The 16,234-nt window shown below is 28.3% G+C and overlaps 2 protein-coding genes across 7 annotated transcripts; both read right to left on the bottom strand.

The window, feature by feature from the left end:
- Positions 1–1,254: 1,254 nt before the first annotated feature.
- Positions 1,255–5,563, bottom strand: LOC122628736 (vacuole membrane protein 1-like). Its single transcript, XM_043811307.1, has 5 exons — positions 5,345–5,563; positions 4,625–4,966; positions 4,028–4,537; positions 3,667–3,936; positions 1,255–3,585 (listed from the first exon to the last, which is right to left on the bottom strand). Exons 1-5 carry the CDS (start codon positions 5,417–5,419, stop codon positions 3,454–3,456), a joined length of 1,329 nt encoding a protein of 442 aa, XP_043667242.1. The 5' UTR covers positions 5,420–5,563; the 3' UTR covers positions 1,255–3,453.
- LOC122628738 (palmitoyltransferase ZDHHC2) lies at positions 4,877–16,157 on the bottom strand. 6 transcript variants are annotated; one of them, XM_043811315.1, is made up of 11 exons: positions 15,777–16,157; positions 15,532–15,558; positions 15,350–15,444; positions 15,145–15,265; positions 14,853–15,076; positions 14,650–14,779; positions 14,442–14,568; positions 13,207–13,293; positions 12,020–12,147; positions 11,254–11,313; positions 9,775–10,757 (listed from the first exon to the last, which is right to left on the bottom strand). In XM_043811315.1, exons 1-10 carry the CDS (start codon positions 15,922–15,924, stop codon positions 11,294–11,296), a joined length of 1,107 nt encoding a protein of 368 aa, XP_043667250.1. In that variant the 5' UTR covers positions 15,925–16,157; the 3' UTR covers positions 9,775–10,757; positions 11,254–11,293. The 6 variants fall into 6 exon arrangements, with proteins under 6 accessions (XP_043667255.1, XP_043667250.1, XP_043667252.1 ...); XM_043811317.1 differs by lacking the exon at positions 12,020–12,147; XM_043811319.1 differs by lacking the exon at positions 13,207–13,293.
- Between the last annotated feature and the right edge of the window lie 77 nt (positions 16,158–16,234).

Raw genomic sequence — 16,234 nt, 5'->3', positions numbered from 1 at the left:
GTTACTCGTTTCGAATGCGTTTCAGCTTGACCTAAGTGATTTATCGACGTATTTATGCTCTCTTACTTTACGCACCTCATTTTCTTAGATTCATATTATTTCTCTCATTAACCAATATCTCCCAACTGACCCCTAAAATCTCGTTATAGTTGATCTATTTTAAGAAGAGATCGACTCGAGTAAAGAGATAGTAGTCAAAACGCTCTTATATTTACAGACGCAACAGAAATTCCAAAGAGATTACGTGTCGCACGTGAAACATCGCGTCGATTAAATAACTCTGATAAAGGGAGATACAACAAGGTCGTTACAAAAGAGAACGTTGTTCTCGTAGTAGTATAAATCGTAACATCTCTTCGACGCTAGCGAGCCGTTTTAAAAGCTGACTTCGTTCGATCTCGTATACCCTATATGCGATCCCGGAAAAGCAGATCCTTATCGATGACTAAAGTATCCAACAGTGGGAGGATCTATGCTGGACAACGGTGCCAATTTTTTGTTTTTCACGAACATCTTCTCAAGGACAAACTCCGTAAGATTCACCTCTATAAATACACGCATCTTAACCACGTGAAGAAACAAATCGCATATAAACATTGAAGAAATACAAATTCCGCAGTACGTGTGACTCGAAGTTAAGGTAAAGGTCGCTACGCTGATGGAGGCTGTTCGAATAAGCTTCCTGAAAAACGTAATAAAACATATTTGAATCCAAGTATATCATTATTTTGTAACAACTTATTTGTCCCTTGTTTCGTGGAAAAATACGTCGGCAAGTTTGGTGGATAAACGAAACGTTTTACTCAAAAATAAATTCATCAACGTCTTTCTTGGATATCTATGTACGTCCAAGAGGGAAGACATATTACTTCAATAATATGCATATGCGAGAGTTATACAAACGTATCCTTTTACACTTACGTTACCGTGCACCTGATTCCTGTCCGTCCGTCGGATCTTCTCCTCGGACTGAGTCATCGTTCGTGTAAGTGTCTCGAGGGCGTCTGCTAAGTCACATGCTAAATTTGGTTAGCTTAGCATTGGGATTGTATTACGCGCGTGGGTTTATCCTAATATTTCGGGAGGCACAGAGTAGCAACTAGGTCATCCTCTTTCTATACTTATATCTGCTTCCCCGAGACGCTTAGTCTTTCCTCGTGCATGGCACTCTAAGCCAGCCTTATATCCTAGCTGCGGCATAACAGTAAAAGAAAAGTGACAGAAATGCGTCGAAGAGAAGGAGTAACGTCCTGCTTGGAATGTCAGATCTTTATTATAGCTATCGCAGGCACGTGTATTATTACATAAAGCTTATATCCGTGAAGGGCGATATCGCTTCCCCTGAAACAACAACAATAACGATAACAACAACCATACGATCGTACACCGAAATTATCTCTCTCATTCTTATATTCGATACATATGTATTAAGTTTGGCATTATACTTGCATAAGATGAGATATGCATACTCGAAAATTGCATTACACATTAAACATTCTCTCTCTCTCTCTCTCTCTGACTTTCATCCGCTTTTTTCCGCTCGCATTATTTTCTACATAATATATCTGTAATTTTATTTTGTCAGGTTAAAAATCATCATTTTGCTTTCTTCGTAAAGAATAAATAAAACTTTATTCACCGATACCTCGTTTGTGTATATAAAGCATTTCAGCATGCAAAGGAAGTTGTTGAACTTGCATACAAAAAGCAGATTATACTTAGAATTCTATAAGGTCAAACATAAAGCAAAAAAAAAAATTGTTCTTTCGACATATATTTTTAATAGCACTGCAATATCTTAACAGTAATTGACTGAAAACCTGTTTGTTTGTTTTCAGAAGGTAAATAACTCAATATTATAGATACATTCATAAAGGGCAAAAGATTTTAGAAGCCAATCATTACATCCAGAGTGACAAATACTTATGATTCGGTTAAAAATTAAAATGTTGCAACATTTATTATTTATGAAAAATTAATGTTTCCTAGGATCTCAACAAACACAGATACACATCACAGATATGTAATTCCTGTGCAACAGGTAATATCCAGGCATTATATAAGAAAATTATAATTGCAATGGATAATATATAAAATCATTATATATATGTATATATTATGTCACAAAAATTGTACAATACAGTGATAATATATTTTTAGCGAGAAATGATATATTATCCATATATTACATAATATAATTTAAGACATTATACATTACGTTGTATTCATCAACAAATAATCATGAATGCCTGGATTGGCTGGATGAATTTATCTAGACAAGTATCAAAATACTAAAATACATACAATCAAGGCCAAAAAGGAAAATACTTTTTAATTTTGGAGATCATTAAGTCTGCTTCTGATATTACTAGACATTATCTTCCTCCAAATGTTTTTTATTATACTTAATATGGAAATTTTATAGAAAATTTCTATTCAAATGGCATGATCTATAAAACTCGCTGATCTAATATTTCTCTAGATTTTATTTTTGCAAAATTTCGTTGCATTTAGCCAATCAAAATATTTATACAAAATCTATTTTAACTTAATTATTATCTAATTACTAATAAGAAATACTTAAACTTCGTAATTAAAATGTTTCAAATTGAAAGAATATATATTATTTATTATTATTTTATGTCCAGACTTAAAAAATTACGTTAAATAAAATAAAGAAAATTAATGTACAGCAAACGAATAAATAGAGCATTATCATTCCCTCGTTAACTTTTTGTACAATAAATTGAACACTACTAATGACTTCTCAATGAATATACCATTCATACAATATATTTCATTGACAAATGTAATAAGAAGCACTATCATGATACATGCTACATGTTTTTTTTTCATTTCTCGGACAAATATGTTTTATTTATTAAAAAGTATTTTTCTTTGTTACCTATCAAGTAAGACAATACCTTAATGACTTTTATCATTGCCTATTTAACACGATGTGTAAATTTGACATACACGTACATAAAAGTACAATGTACTATTTATACCTTACTTAGCTTAATTGGGACATGAAATATTTTTATTTTTTATGGTTTAACATTAGAGTCTAAATCTGAATGCCTCGAGCTGGCTTAAACAGCCAGTCTATTTCTAAAATTGTTTTTCACTTTAATTGTTTCTGTTTTTTTACATTTTGAACTTCTTCAATGAAATAATTCTTATTGCACGATGTTACATCGCAACCATTAAGATTCAGACTCTATGTTGTATTATTATAAGATTAAATAAAAGTAACTGCGCAGTCCTTATATATACACACATATATATATATATATGTATGTATGTATGTATGTATGTATGTATATGTATATGTATATATATAGTAAACAAAGCATCAACAGCTTACTGTTATTTTTTATATCATGTTTTATATGCATCTTACTATGGAACTGTTTTCACCATTACAATGTTCCAATCTATTCATCTTCAATTTCAGTCTGTAGAAGATTTTACGCGTCTACGGTGATGATTTCGAGCTAATGCATGAATAATTGTCACTAGAAAATAGCACACCATCAATATTACAAATTTATCAAAAAGCCAAGAAATCGTTGTTGTTCCATCCTAAAAAATATAACGTTGATATATATTAATGAACTTAATGCAACAAGAAAATAATTTAAAGCTTTTGCTTGATAAACTAACCATTGATTTTTTACTATGTAATTTCTGTTTTTGTTCAATAAGGTACTTCTTAAGTGGTTCTTGAAAATGCGAACCGACAAAGGGCACAATTGCCAATAGGCTAATAAATTTATCTAAAAGCTCTTCGTTAAAAGCTATAATCACTGCTAGCTGTTGTATGTGCATTTTAATAACTGCTTTTCCTATAAGCGTTGCACCAAAAAATGTCCAAAATGGAATGAGATAATGTCCACAAGTCAAACCAGCAAGATCAAATAATGGATTAGGAATCTATTTAAATTAAAACAAAATAATATTTTAATCTGGATGTCATTAACGCATATAAATTTCTCAAATAAAATATAAAAGAATATTATCATACCGATGCACAAGCCAAAATACCCCAGAAACCAGCTTTTTGAACAAAGTGTTTCATAGTTAATTTCAAACGCATTACTAATGGCACATCTTCACCGTTTTCTAATGCCTCTAAAGCTTCTAATTCCTTCAAATCATCTTGGCCAGCTTCATCATTTTTATTATTTTGTCGACTTGTTCTCGCAGCTCTGGCCATAAAATATGGTGGCAATTCACCAAGTGCGGTACCAGCACCCCAGAACATAGCCTCTACCCGTACTTTTCTCATAATATTTAATATACCCGCTGTCCATAATGGATCAATCATCGTTGGACATACTATTTGATCTGGATATGGTGGTTCAGGAAAATTTAAAGATCCACACTCGTATGCTGCCATTGTAACGGCTGCTATATGAGGTCCCAAATAAAGCACAAAAGTGTGTAAACCGGTACCAAGACCTACACTAGACAATACACCCAAACCTACCCAGTACAACCACCATATAACTTTTGCTTCCCATGCTTTAAACATCTGTGAAATGAATAAAATACATTTTTCATATCACACAAATTGACAATAAGAAATGCTCACGACATAGTGAGAAAAAGAAGGACTTACTTCTTGCTGTGGTCCTGAAATTCTACTTAATAACAAAAATAATGCTACGAGCGAAATTGTACTCCATACAGTTCGCTTATACCGTAATGTTTTCTTTCCTAAAGAGAGTATATCGAGTAACAGTTCTCGAAAGAAATAGTTTAATGTGGTGATTGGATGTTGCCATAATGTTAAATTATCTGCATCTGTACACACTTCATTATGCTGTACACAATTTGATTCTTGATGCGTTACTGTGGATGATATTTTTTCACTTGTAGTCCATTGTGCCCCATTAGTGGATGCAGAATTCTTAGCACGTTGAACAGCTGTCGTACTTTCAACCATCTTTTCTAGTTGAATCTGAAAAGGAAATAAATAGAAGAAAAAAAAATTTTTTAAATAAACAATATGATAACCCATAAACTTCACAATTTTACAAGTCTCGAGTTTTTATATTCGATAAATAAATATATATATTTATTAAATATCGATATCACGCGTATTAAAGCTTGATTCCTTTAACTCTTACAACAATATTTTTAAAATATCAATTGTTGTATCTTAGAAAAAAAAATGCCGTATACGATCAAAAAACGCAATATACAAATGAATATTACTTCTTTACTAGGTTCAATACCGTTTGTCGCAAAGCTACTCTTTCTATTATTTGAACGATAAATACATCACAAGGTCAAATAATTCTTGTTGGTTCGTTGTTTAAATTTAAAATAATTTTACTTCCTTATAATCGTCGAAATGCATGTCGATAACCACGTAATCTTTAAAAAGACTGTCCTCAAAAGAACTAGTCATACTATACTGTTTTAGTTTTAATGAAAATAAAAACCGGATGAACGTGTTTAGTAAGGTGATGCCATTGAACCAAGTGCTTAAATAGTAATATCATTATCTTCAATAACAACACAGAAATGATGCTTAAATCAAAGGTCACGTGTACGTCTATAATAGTTGACGTGATTGTAACGAACGCTTATTAAAGTTTCGTCTAAGTAAATCGCGTTTCTTTTTTCATTCTGCTCGCAAACTTATTATTTTCTTTTGTTTATAGACAGTGTACATCATAATGCGTCATGTTTTTCTGATAATCGTTTCAAACAATTGAAAATTTATCGAAGATATACGCACATATGTAAGTATTTATTACATCAGTAAAATGAATTATAAATTTCCTTGATAGTATATGTTAATCTTGCTCGAGTCACGAACGATAAATTTCTAATAAAAATATTTTCATCCTCTTAAACTGATAAATTTGCTCGATTAAAAGAATTCCTAGTATCACTTTATTTTAATCGCTTAGATCGTATCAAAGTATCAAAGAGAAAAAAGGATCTAAAAGAAGCGTAAAGCATTTCGACAAAAAAAAAAAAAATATTTACTTTACAGTAGAAGTATCAATGCAATTGTTGAATTATTTCACCTCGGCAAGAAAATCTAGAACGATGGTTTATCGAGTTTTTATTATCTGACGTGTTAAAGATAATTACCTATAAAAAAAAAAATAAATAAAAGAAAATGAACTACAGCAACATATATATATATACATTAGCATTATATAGATACGAGAGAAAGTAAAAAAAAAAATTGTAAACACTTGTGTTAGCACAAGATATAAAAATAACTTGAAAGAAATGATGAACACTTGAATGAAGAACGGATGAACGTATTTTTTTATTAAAACTTCTATAACCAAAGACTTTATAATTACGCGAGGAAAAATGAAAAAAAAAAGAAAGAAAGAAAGAAAGAAAATAAAACGGTAAAGATCTTAGGATTCCTCGAGAACGTAGTTACAGAATTAAAAATGGTGACAAGTTTAAAATATATCGCGGCCGTAAGAGGATTCAAGATTGTCATCGATAAACTGGTCGTTCTGGTTTTGCTTCGACGCTACAAGGACGCAGAAACTACCGTTGCTCGTTAAAGAACGAAAGCAAGATAAAAACAAAAAGACAAAGCAATCTTATACAGCCTAGCATCAACTTACATGTCGCAAACGGAATACTTCGATTTTATTTTCGAATTTTTCGAACTTTTATACCCAGCATGAAGAAAGATGTCAATAAGGAAATAAGAAAGAAGAGATAAAATTGTTGATTCTATTACATAATAAATCGTCGTTTCTGCTCGAGTGTCAATTGAGAGTAGACGATGATTTAAAAACAATTCTTTTTTCGTCTAACGTCACCTTAATCTTGCTGCCTGTGAAAGAGGGAATGAGAGAGAAAGAGAAGATAAAAGAGAAAAAAAAAAGAAGAAAATATTCGAAAACAAATTATCGAGCATTGACACGACTTTATGAAGCAATGAAAAGATTCGTGATTTTCAAATGTTCAAAAGCTCTAAACCAGATTAAAGAAAATAAAGAAAATCCTTTTTCTTCGTGATATATTCAGTCGGTTATTTTTAAGCATTCAACGATTGTCGTCAGATCTTTCAAATTGGCAATCTAATTGAAGAGTATCAAAAACTCTTTTATTTTAACCATGTACTTACACAAATGTATACGTTCAAAATTAAAGCTCCTTTTTGGAAATACCCTTTGCATTGCCAATTTTTGCCTGTAAGGCAAACAATTTTAATATAATTCCATCATCTATGAACAGATTAGCATGATTTTATATTTATATTTAACTTCTCTTTAATAATGTGGTTATTCGAAATAAGTAATACAGTCGCTATTGATAGTTATTATCAAATAATATCAGTTCTATTTAAAGTTTAATAGGTTAAATACGTAGTAAGAAGTAACATAGATAATTCAGTCTACTATATAAAAGAAATGAATTATGTAGTTCTTTGTGTATGTAAAAACTTGAATATATAAACCAAATAACAAATTCGAGTAAAAGAAGTAAAAGCATCATATATTTTTTGTCATTTATAAAAGGTAATAATTTTTGTTATATTATCATGTAAAAAATATATGTTTTCACAAAAATAGACGCAACAAATCTTTTTTTTGTTAACAACTTGTACAAGAAACATAAGGCAAAGTATTTTTGATTACTCATCTTGTAATGCTTAATAAATAATTTTTAATCCTTTTGATAATCGAATAAATATAATCAAATTACCTTTGAACCTCAGTGTACTGCCACTAATATTTGTTGAAGGTTAATGAAAACTCAACATAACATGGAATTATTTAAAATCATCATTTGTGAAATGCACATTTACTCCCAATATGAACAATTTTTCAGTCACGTTACATTATCTTAAGATCCCATTTTATGTATCCCAAAATATCATAAGTTGTATAATAAAATTATCTAAAAGCGTCGTTCCAACGACGACCTGTTCTCAACAGCGTTATTTAAGGTTCTGTTAAAAATTCAATTTTAACTTATACCAATGTATGGATACACACAGTACTACTCGTTATCGTTTGATGACTATGGTCCATGCATGCTTCCATACTGCATTTCTTGTCGGAATTTTATCAAATCTTACTGGATAGGATACGCCAATTATATTTACAGTAACAATGTGTATAAGATATGTAATTGGTCGAGAGGCGTTAACATTACATTTACGACCGATAGCGAATAAACTCGTGGCATACGATCGAAAATACTTAGACCAATAAGAAGCGTTTGCAAAACAGCTACATTGTCATGTGACGAAAACGACGTCTTCTGATTGGCCAAAGATATTTGCAACGTGATGCGAAGAAAAACAATGAAAATATATTTTGAATTCAAATTGATAATAATAATTTTCTTCTTATTCTTATGTATTTAATACATTTTTTATTATTTTAATATATTTACCCGTCAAAGTAATAGTATGTTACTATCACTCTTAACGAAATTATTGTTAATTTGCGAATATATCAATTAACCATTTTGTGCGTATCTTTCATATGATATTAAGCGGGAAAAACAAAAAATTTCGATTAATATGTAATTACAGCAACTCGTTCAAAAATTTAATTCACACATATCAGCAGATACATAATGAATGTTGCAAAAAAAATTGTTTTCACGAATGATTATTTTCGCCAGGTGAGTTTATTTCTTTATACTATACTATACAATTATGTATAAAAACAGAGCTTTATTCGTTCTAAGCTTATGTTAAATATTTATAGCAAAATCTTTAACGGAAAGAAACATATTTTTGTGAAATTTAGTTACAAATCTGCAACATAATATAAAAATTAATTTCAATATTGAAATACTCCACTTTATGTTACCAATAATCTGTTCACAAGATTTTGCTATTGGATAAATTTATATCATGACATTTTGTTGAATAGAATATGGAATGAAAAGAATGTAATATAAAAATTAAAAAATGCTATTAATGTCATACATATGTGTGTGTGTGTGTATGTGTGTATATGTATGTATATATATATATATATATATATATATATATATATATATATATATATATCTGTACCGAAAGGAAGCAAAAATTTGTTTATAAATTAGTGCTCATTGTCAAATGAATATTTGATAGAAATATATTATTTCCATAGTAATTCATAAGCATTATAAATAAAATCTAATCTATTTGTTCAGCATTAAAACTTGAACCTGCCATGTAAGTGATCAATAAGGCTTAACAAGTATCATTTTATACACATGAGATTAATAACTTATACTTAAATGATATTTTATGTACTATGTAAATTGTATTGTAAATTTAAGCGTAAATATTCTGTTAGAGTAATTAGAGACATATGCAAATGTGGCAGTTTGATCTAATTTGATTATAAAATAGCTTGCATATAAACAATTTTGCAGAACATAAAAAATGTTTAGAGTAAATGGACATAATATAAGTCTTCTCACAAATATATTACTTATGCGTATAACATTTATCAGAAACTATGACTACGATCGCAAATGAATTATTAACATTATTTTGCTTTTAATTTATTTTCTTATGTGTAAACATTTGTTAGCAATGATAATTAAAAAAAATTTGCTATTCCTTCAATGGAAAAAAAAAAAAAAAAAATTTAATAAAAAAAAAAAAATACTGTTTTATTATTCTTTACTCAAAGTTATAAGTTGTAACTATTAAAAAACAATTATTATTTATATTAAAATGAAAAATAATAGAATATAGCAGTTTAAACAGTGATAATCTCTGTTATAATATTGCACTAAAATATTTTTGAGAAAGAAAAACCATTAATAATTTACATCTATACATGGACCATATCTAGAGTACAGTTTTAACAATAATAATGTCTGTCACGTTTCGATTTGTACTGAGATAATAGGCATATACCTGATCTCGAGAATTAAAATCACCATTAGAGCACAAAAAGATAATTCAAGTATGGAGGTTTATAATTACATTGTCTTTGTAAATCTCAACTGAGCCAGCTCAGTTTTTCAAGCATTATTATTGATCAGCAATAAAATTTGATTTTATCCATTAGTTAATCTTGATGATACTATATTAAACAATGAATTAATATATTCAACATCACGATTTCCAATGTAAATTTATAGAATGTAGATCTGTGATGTTTACCTTCTTTTTATTAATATTCATAATGCCGAGTGATTATTAACGTTTCAACTTGTATCTCTCATTTTGTTTAAAAGATTCTTGCTGGTATACATACAAGACTCATATATATAGCACACTTATTTTATTAAATTGATAATACTAGAGTAAACAAATTTTAGCAATATGCTTTTCTGTTAAGCAGTAAAGAATAATGGAGAAGTTGTTTGAATAATGTAATAGTGGTTCAAAATACCAGAATAAATTTATCATAATTTATATCATAAGTTATGCTAAATACTGAGCCTCATTATACTATTTTATATGATTATATGTCTCAAGAAAGGTACCATTAATATCATGATCTGCCAACATTAAGCATATTTTTGCACAAGGCACTCTGTAAATCCATGAATGCCATATATATCTAAATTGTTTTAAAATTGTTCTGATGACATACTATGACAAATAATATTTGCAAAATTTAATAAAGTATGACAGTAAACAGATTACAGAAATTCAATAATGTCTATGTATCTTGGATTATGAAACAAGATGAGAGATGAAGATCACTAGTACTGATGAAAAATGTCAAACAATTTCTGTTGTATCCACCAGTGGTTGATTGGCATTTACAGCATGAGGTATTATGGCAGTGCTGTAAAATATACATATAACATCAATATATAATAATTATGTTATTTTAGGAAACAACCTCATAAACATTACAATACTATAATATATATGCTGGTTTGCTAATGATTTGCTTAAACGATATATAATTATGTTAAATATTATGACAGGTTTTACTTAGTATTTTTATAAGAAATAAATTTGTATAAAAGTGTATTATTAGTAACAATATTTACTACTATATTAAATATGAAGTAAAAAATTAAATATTATTGCATTTCAATTGTGACATGACCATACATAGATTTTTCTTTAGAATGTTACAGTGATGTTTATTTTTTATGTTAACATTAAATGGAATGCTAACATTCTTATATCATGTAATAAATGCCACACACATATATTAAATTTTATGCAAAATTTTGTTAATATGTTTATCTATTTACTTCACACATTTTGTTGGTAATCAAATATTCAAACGATTATTTTTCAAATTAATCAAAACATGTAGTGGACATTACCCTGTACCAAGTACCAAAATCGTGGCTTCTCTTACCAAATTCATTTGATAAAGATTGGACCTGTAGTCAACCAAAATCATATTACCATATTTACATATTATATTCTTATACTAGTACACAGATTTTTATCAAAACAGTACAGGTAGAGATATTTTGAATTGATATACTCATGAAATTTTATATTGTTCTTATCGCATATTGTCTCTATTAATACAATATATCTATTTCTCATGTATATTTATTAAAAATTAATAATATTTTTGCTTATAGATAGAATTCAAACATGTGCATTTCTGTACAATATTATTACAAAGCAATAATGTAAAAACAAACATCATGCACAAAGAGAAAAATCTATTTGTTATTATAATAAAACTAGTATAATATATACAATTTCTCATAGAATACTTATTTGTGGATTAGTTATAAATTATGGTTATAATAAGGACCAATGATTGTTATAACAACAAACAGTTAGTAATTTGTAACGATATTCTTCCTTTCACTTCAGATTGCAAATTCATTCAAGTTAGAATAATATATCTGCATAATTAAATAGTATTTTTATATGATTTAATAACGTGCGCTTTTAGCATAAAAACTTTCTAATAAATAAAATGGTTCCACAACGCTTATAAGTAATTATTAATTTATAATATATAAAAAATTAATAATCAGGTAATTCTGTTCCTTAATACATTTTGAATGCAACTATAAATTTTGATTAATCTAACACCTCAATATAAGGATTCATGGTCTAGAATACCTGATTGAAACATATAAGGTGCGGAGCCAAGTTCTGTCTCATCACCCCATTGTTGGGCTCCATTTCCCAATAAAGTATGAGTATCTTCATTGTACAGCTGCTCGGGAAAGTTTACCCCATCTCCGAAACTGTAACCCATACCCTATCTTCTACTCTATGTCATCCTATGTTTACCCTAAGTTTACCAGAGATGGCGTAACTAATATAATTGATATCTTCCTTAATTTTTTAATACTTCTACCTAATTTTATACTTGTATTTGTTGTGATATTTACTTTTAGTTGGACGCTCTAATTTTATAAAAAATTTTTCTTCAGAATAGTTACGCCACTTCTACAGTTTTAAAAATGTTTACTTGATGTAAAAACCAGATGCACAATATTTTTAAACTAGAGAATTATGTATCAATGAATTTAATTCAACAATCAACAATGAAATACACAATACTATATATCTATAGAAATCATGCATTTATACGGTAACAAAGAAATTCTCCCAATATTTTCTTATCTTACTTATTTTATAAATGTTTTATATCTAACACTAGTATTGAATTTAAACATTTTTTTATAATATTTGGATTTAACACATATGAGTACTATTTATAAAATGAATGTATAAATATAATATTAATAATATAAATGATTCTCTATACCACATGCCTACACAATAATCTAAGGAAACACGTATTGTTTCCATGCATTATTTGTATGTCAGTCTTATTAAAATACAATTGCAAAATAATCGTTAAGTTAAAGCTTATCAAAGCTATGAAGATCAACACAAACGAGTAATGTTAGTATTAGTAAGATAGTACAGGAAAAAAATTAGAGACAAGGATTAACCAAATTTTTAAAGGGCTTAAAGTATTCACAAGAAATATAATATATTGCTTGAATGATTAATGAAGATTTTAAATATGATAATTTTTTGTTATGATTTAAGTTATTTATCATAGATGCAAACAAATGCAACCAGGCATATTTGAAAATATTATTTCATACAATATCATTACTTTGGAACTCTGGGGAAAAAAAAAAAAAAAAAAAAAGGTAAATCTTCATCATGAAGGCACAGAGATCTTCCATGTATATATTGATCACATATTTTATGAGTATTATATGAGTTCCACAGTAAAGAATTGAAATTGTTACTACAATTGTATTTGACCTTTCTAAAATGCTGACCTGTTACGAGTACTGCCCATGGAATCATAAGTATTCGTTATGCCCTGCTGTTGCGAACGTACTGGATAGGTGACACCATTTCCAAGACTAGAACACATCCAATGCATCCAACCCAATTTAAGAATAATGATCGTTATTTTAATTTTCAAGAACTACTGAAAATACTATATCGAGAAGTCCTATTAATATATTTTTATCACTGACATGAAGATATGTTTTCAATGAGGAATATCTATTTTAATTAGTATATGATACACAGAACGTGTCCTTTGCATAATGTAACCACTGGGAACATTACGAGATATATGATGCACTTAAAGAGCGTTATATAATTTTTCTTTCCATAATGAAAATTATATCTATTGAAAATTACATAACTGAAGTCTAATTCATATTTCTTTTGTACTGTACTGTTTCCACACATGCAACAGTATGAAATAGATGTGTAACATAACAAAAAAATAAAGAAATATGTCTAAGGTCAATCTATTCTACCTAATTTTTTTTTTGTTTTTTTTTAAATTCATGCAAATTTTGCTTAATTTATTATTTATATATATTACTTAATTATTTATCATTATAATTCATAGTTTTGTTGAGAAAGATTCATCCCTATCAATAATGAATGAATAATGGAATTATAAAATTTATATTTCAGAATGGAAAATTAGCCTTGGTGTTTTACAAAGGCACATAATGCAAAGAAATATCTTCTGTGCATTTTCAGCAGATATATATATATATATATATATATATATATATATGTATGTATGTATGTATGTAGGTATGTATATATGTACTTCCAACAATGTCATGCAAAATCTGTGCAATGAATTATTATTTGTTTTTATAAAATATAATATTTGAAATGGATCTTGCAGAAATAAACTCTGCATTTTTTCTAATTTTAAACATAAATCTTCTAGTAACAGCTGATAGCACATCAAATGACAATGAAAAATATATAATAGCAATATGTACAACTACTATTCTAATTTCACAATAAAAATAAATGTTTACATTGATATTTAATATGTGTAAATACAAATATCTAAATTAAATTTTATGTACACATAGATTATATTTATCATTGGCTCTATTTATAAGTCATATTAAAATATATTGTGCAAATGGTTTTTATTATTGCTTAAAGTAACATTTAATTTAATTATTTATGATATATATAATTATAATTACAAATATAGATGACAAATATATAAAACATATATACTCACCTAGTAAAAACAGGAAGGAACCAGAGCCGTGCATTATCGCCAAATACTTCTTGAAAATTATTATATTTTCCAAGACTAAAACCATCTTTGTCTTTTCCTGTGAGAAACATGGGAGGCCTGAAGGCTTCTACAAGTCAATGAAAATAGAAATTAACTACAGTTTCGTTAGTATAATAAATAACTTTCAATGCATATGTATTTTTTTTACCTAATGTTGATCTATTATGTAGCACAAGGTAGCAGTGATAAAAGAAAAGAGAATTAAGGCTCACTGCAAACATTAAGGCAGCAAAAAAGAGGAAGAGCAAGTGAAACCTACCCATTCCTTCTAATTCTCCCTATATACAAAAATTTATAATAAAATATTTCGTACGTGTAATAAGATTTTTCCATTTGAGAAAGTTTACTTACTTTCCAAAAGCGTATAACATATTGTAAAGATGTAGCTGTTAGAAATATACAATAAAGAAAGGCATATGCCAAGAACAACATAAAAAATTTGTAATTGTGGAAGCCTACGCAGTTGTTTACCCATGGGCAATGATGGTCCATTTTTAAGACACAAGTACCACAAACGCTACAATGATGTGCTCGATCCGGCTTTATCAAGTGACATTTCTCACAAAATCGTATACCTATATATTACATATGAATAATCAATTGAAAAAAATGAAGAAAAATTTTATTCTACACTGTTCATTACCTCCTTTGATACTACGATTTGTTACTGGTAGATCTTGCGCAAATCTTTCCAAGATTTGTCTAATAGCTTCTTCTGTTTCTGCTTGTTCGAGTTTTTCTATTTCTACCTCTGGTATTTTAAACTATAATAAATGAACAAATCATCCTATTTCACAACGTAAAGTGTACGACAATATATAATTGCTATAATATTTTCAAATATATACCTTATCAGGGACAGGTACTAAATCTGTGAATACCGTTTGCCAATAAGACCATAAGAAGAGCAGAAATAATATATGGAAGAAAATTAGATAGAATGCTATAAACAAATAAAAACAATTAATCTTTGTTATCTCTAAAGTACAGAATATCTCGAGCTTTCAAATTAGAATATAAATATACGTACCTTTCTGAACTTCATTTTCTATTCTATCTAAAATAAAGTAAATATCAACGGTTAGTTAATTAATTAAAGATTCAATAACTATACCAACATACAAACGAGTGATGATAAATGTACAATAAGTAAAATTTGGATCGAATAATCAATACTATGTTGATAACTGTATAATAACAAGGACAAACAATTGTAATAATTATCTTATATCTATGTTTTTATAAAAAATAATCTTTTAGCTGTATATTACTTACAATAACATAGTTGCACAACGAATGCGTAGTAAGACCAAACAACGATCGTTAAGATGAAAATGACTGGAAACCATTTGAGAATTTTTACACACCACCAACATGATTCACTTTGCTTCCCCATTATATTTATCGAATCGATGATATGCATATATAGTTTAGTGCCTTTGCTCCTTTAGTCGGTACATTATTTTTTACACATACTGGCCGATATATCATTGCAATAAATCTTTATAGAAAAAAACCTTAAAGGTGACAACATAAAAATTTATCGCATTATGAAAAAGCACAAATTGTAATTCATTGCATATGACTTGTTTTTACTAACTATGAATGTACACAGGAATAGAAATAATAAAGGTTACGAACGCTATTCACTTCTGATTACATACCACAGAAAAATAACTGCAGTGGAACCAATTTCATGGAAAATAAAACAAACATATGATATTTTGGCCGGT

This window comes from Vespula pensylvanica, chromosome 4, assembly GCF_014466175.1.
Source record: "Vespula pensylvanica isolate Volc-1 chromosome 4, ASM1446617v1, whole genome shotgun sequence".
NCBI classification, from domain to species: domain Eukaryota; kingdom Metazoa; phylum Arthropoda; class Insecta; order Hymenoptera; family Vespidae; genus Vespula; species Vespula pensylvanica.
This window is presented reverse-complemented; position numbering and strand designations above follow the sequence as displayed.

Excerpts from the sequence above, each read along its gene's own strand:
- LOC122628736 (XM_043811307.1), bottom strand. The coding sequence starts at position 5,419 with ATGACTAGTTCTTTTGAGGACAGTCTTTTTAAAGATTACGTGGTTATC. Across the intron at positions 4,967-5,344 it reads ATTTCGACGATTATAAGGAA|ATTCAACTAGAAAAGATGGT; the intron begins GTAAAATTATTT and ends TTTCCTTTTCAG. Across the intron at positions 4,538-4,624 it reads TTTCAGGACCACAGCAAGAA|ATGTTTAAAGCATGGGAAGC; the intron begins GTAAGTCCTTCT and ends TTCATTTCACAG.
- LOC122628738 (XM_043811315.1), bottom strand. The coding sequence starts at position 15,924 with ATGCATATCATCGATTCGATAAATATAATGGGGAAGCAAAGTGAATCA. Across the intron at positions 15,559-15,776 it reads CGTTGTGCAACTATGTTATT|ATAGAATAGAAAATGAAGTT; the intron begins GTAAGTAATATA and ends ACTTTATTTTAG. Across the intron at positions 15,077-15,144 it reads AAATCGTAGTATCAAAGGAG|GTATACGATTTTGTGAGAAA; the intron begins GTAATGAACAGT and ends TGTAATATATAG.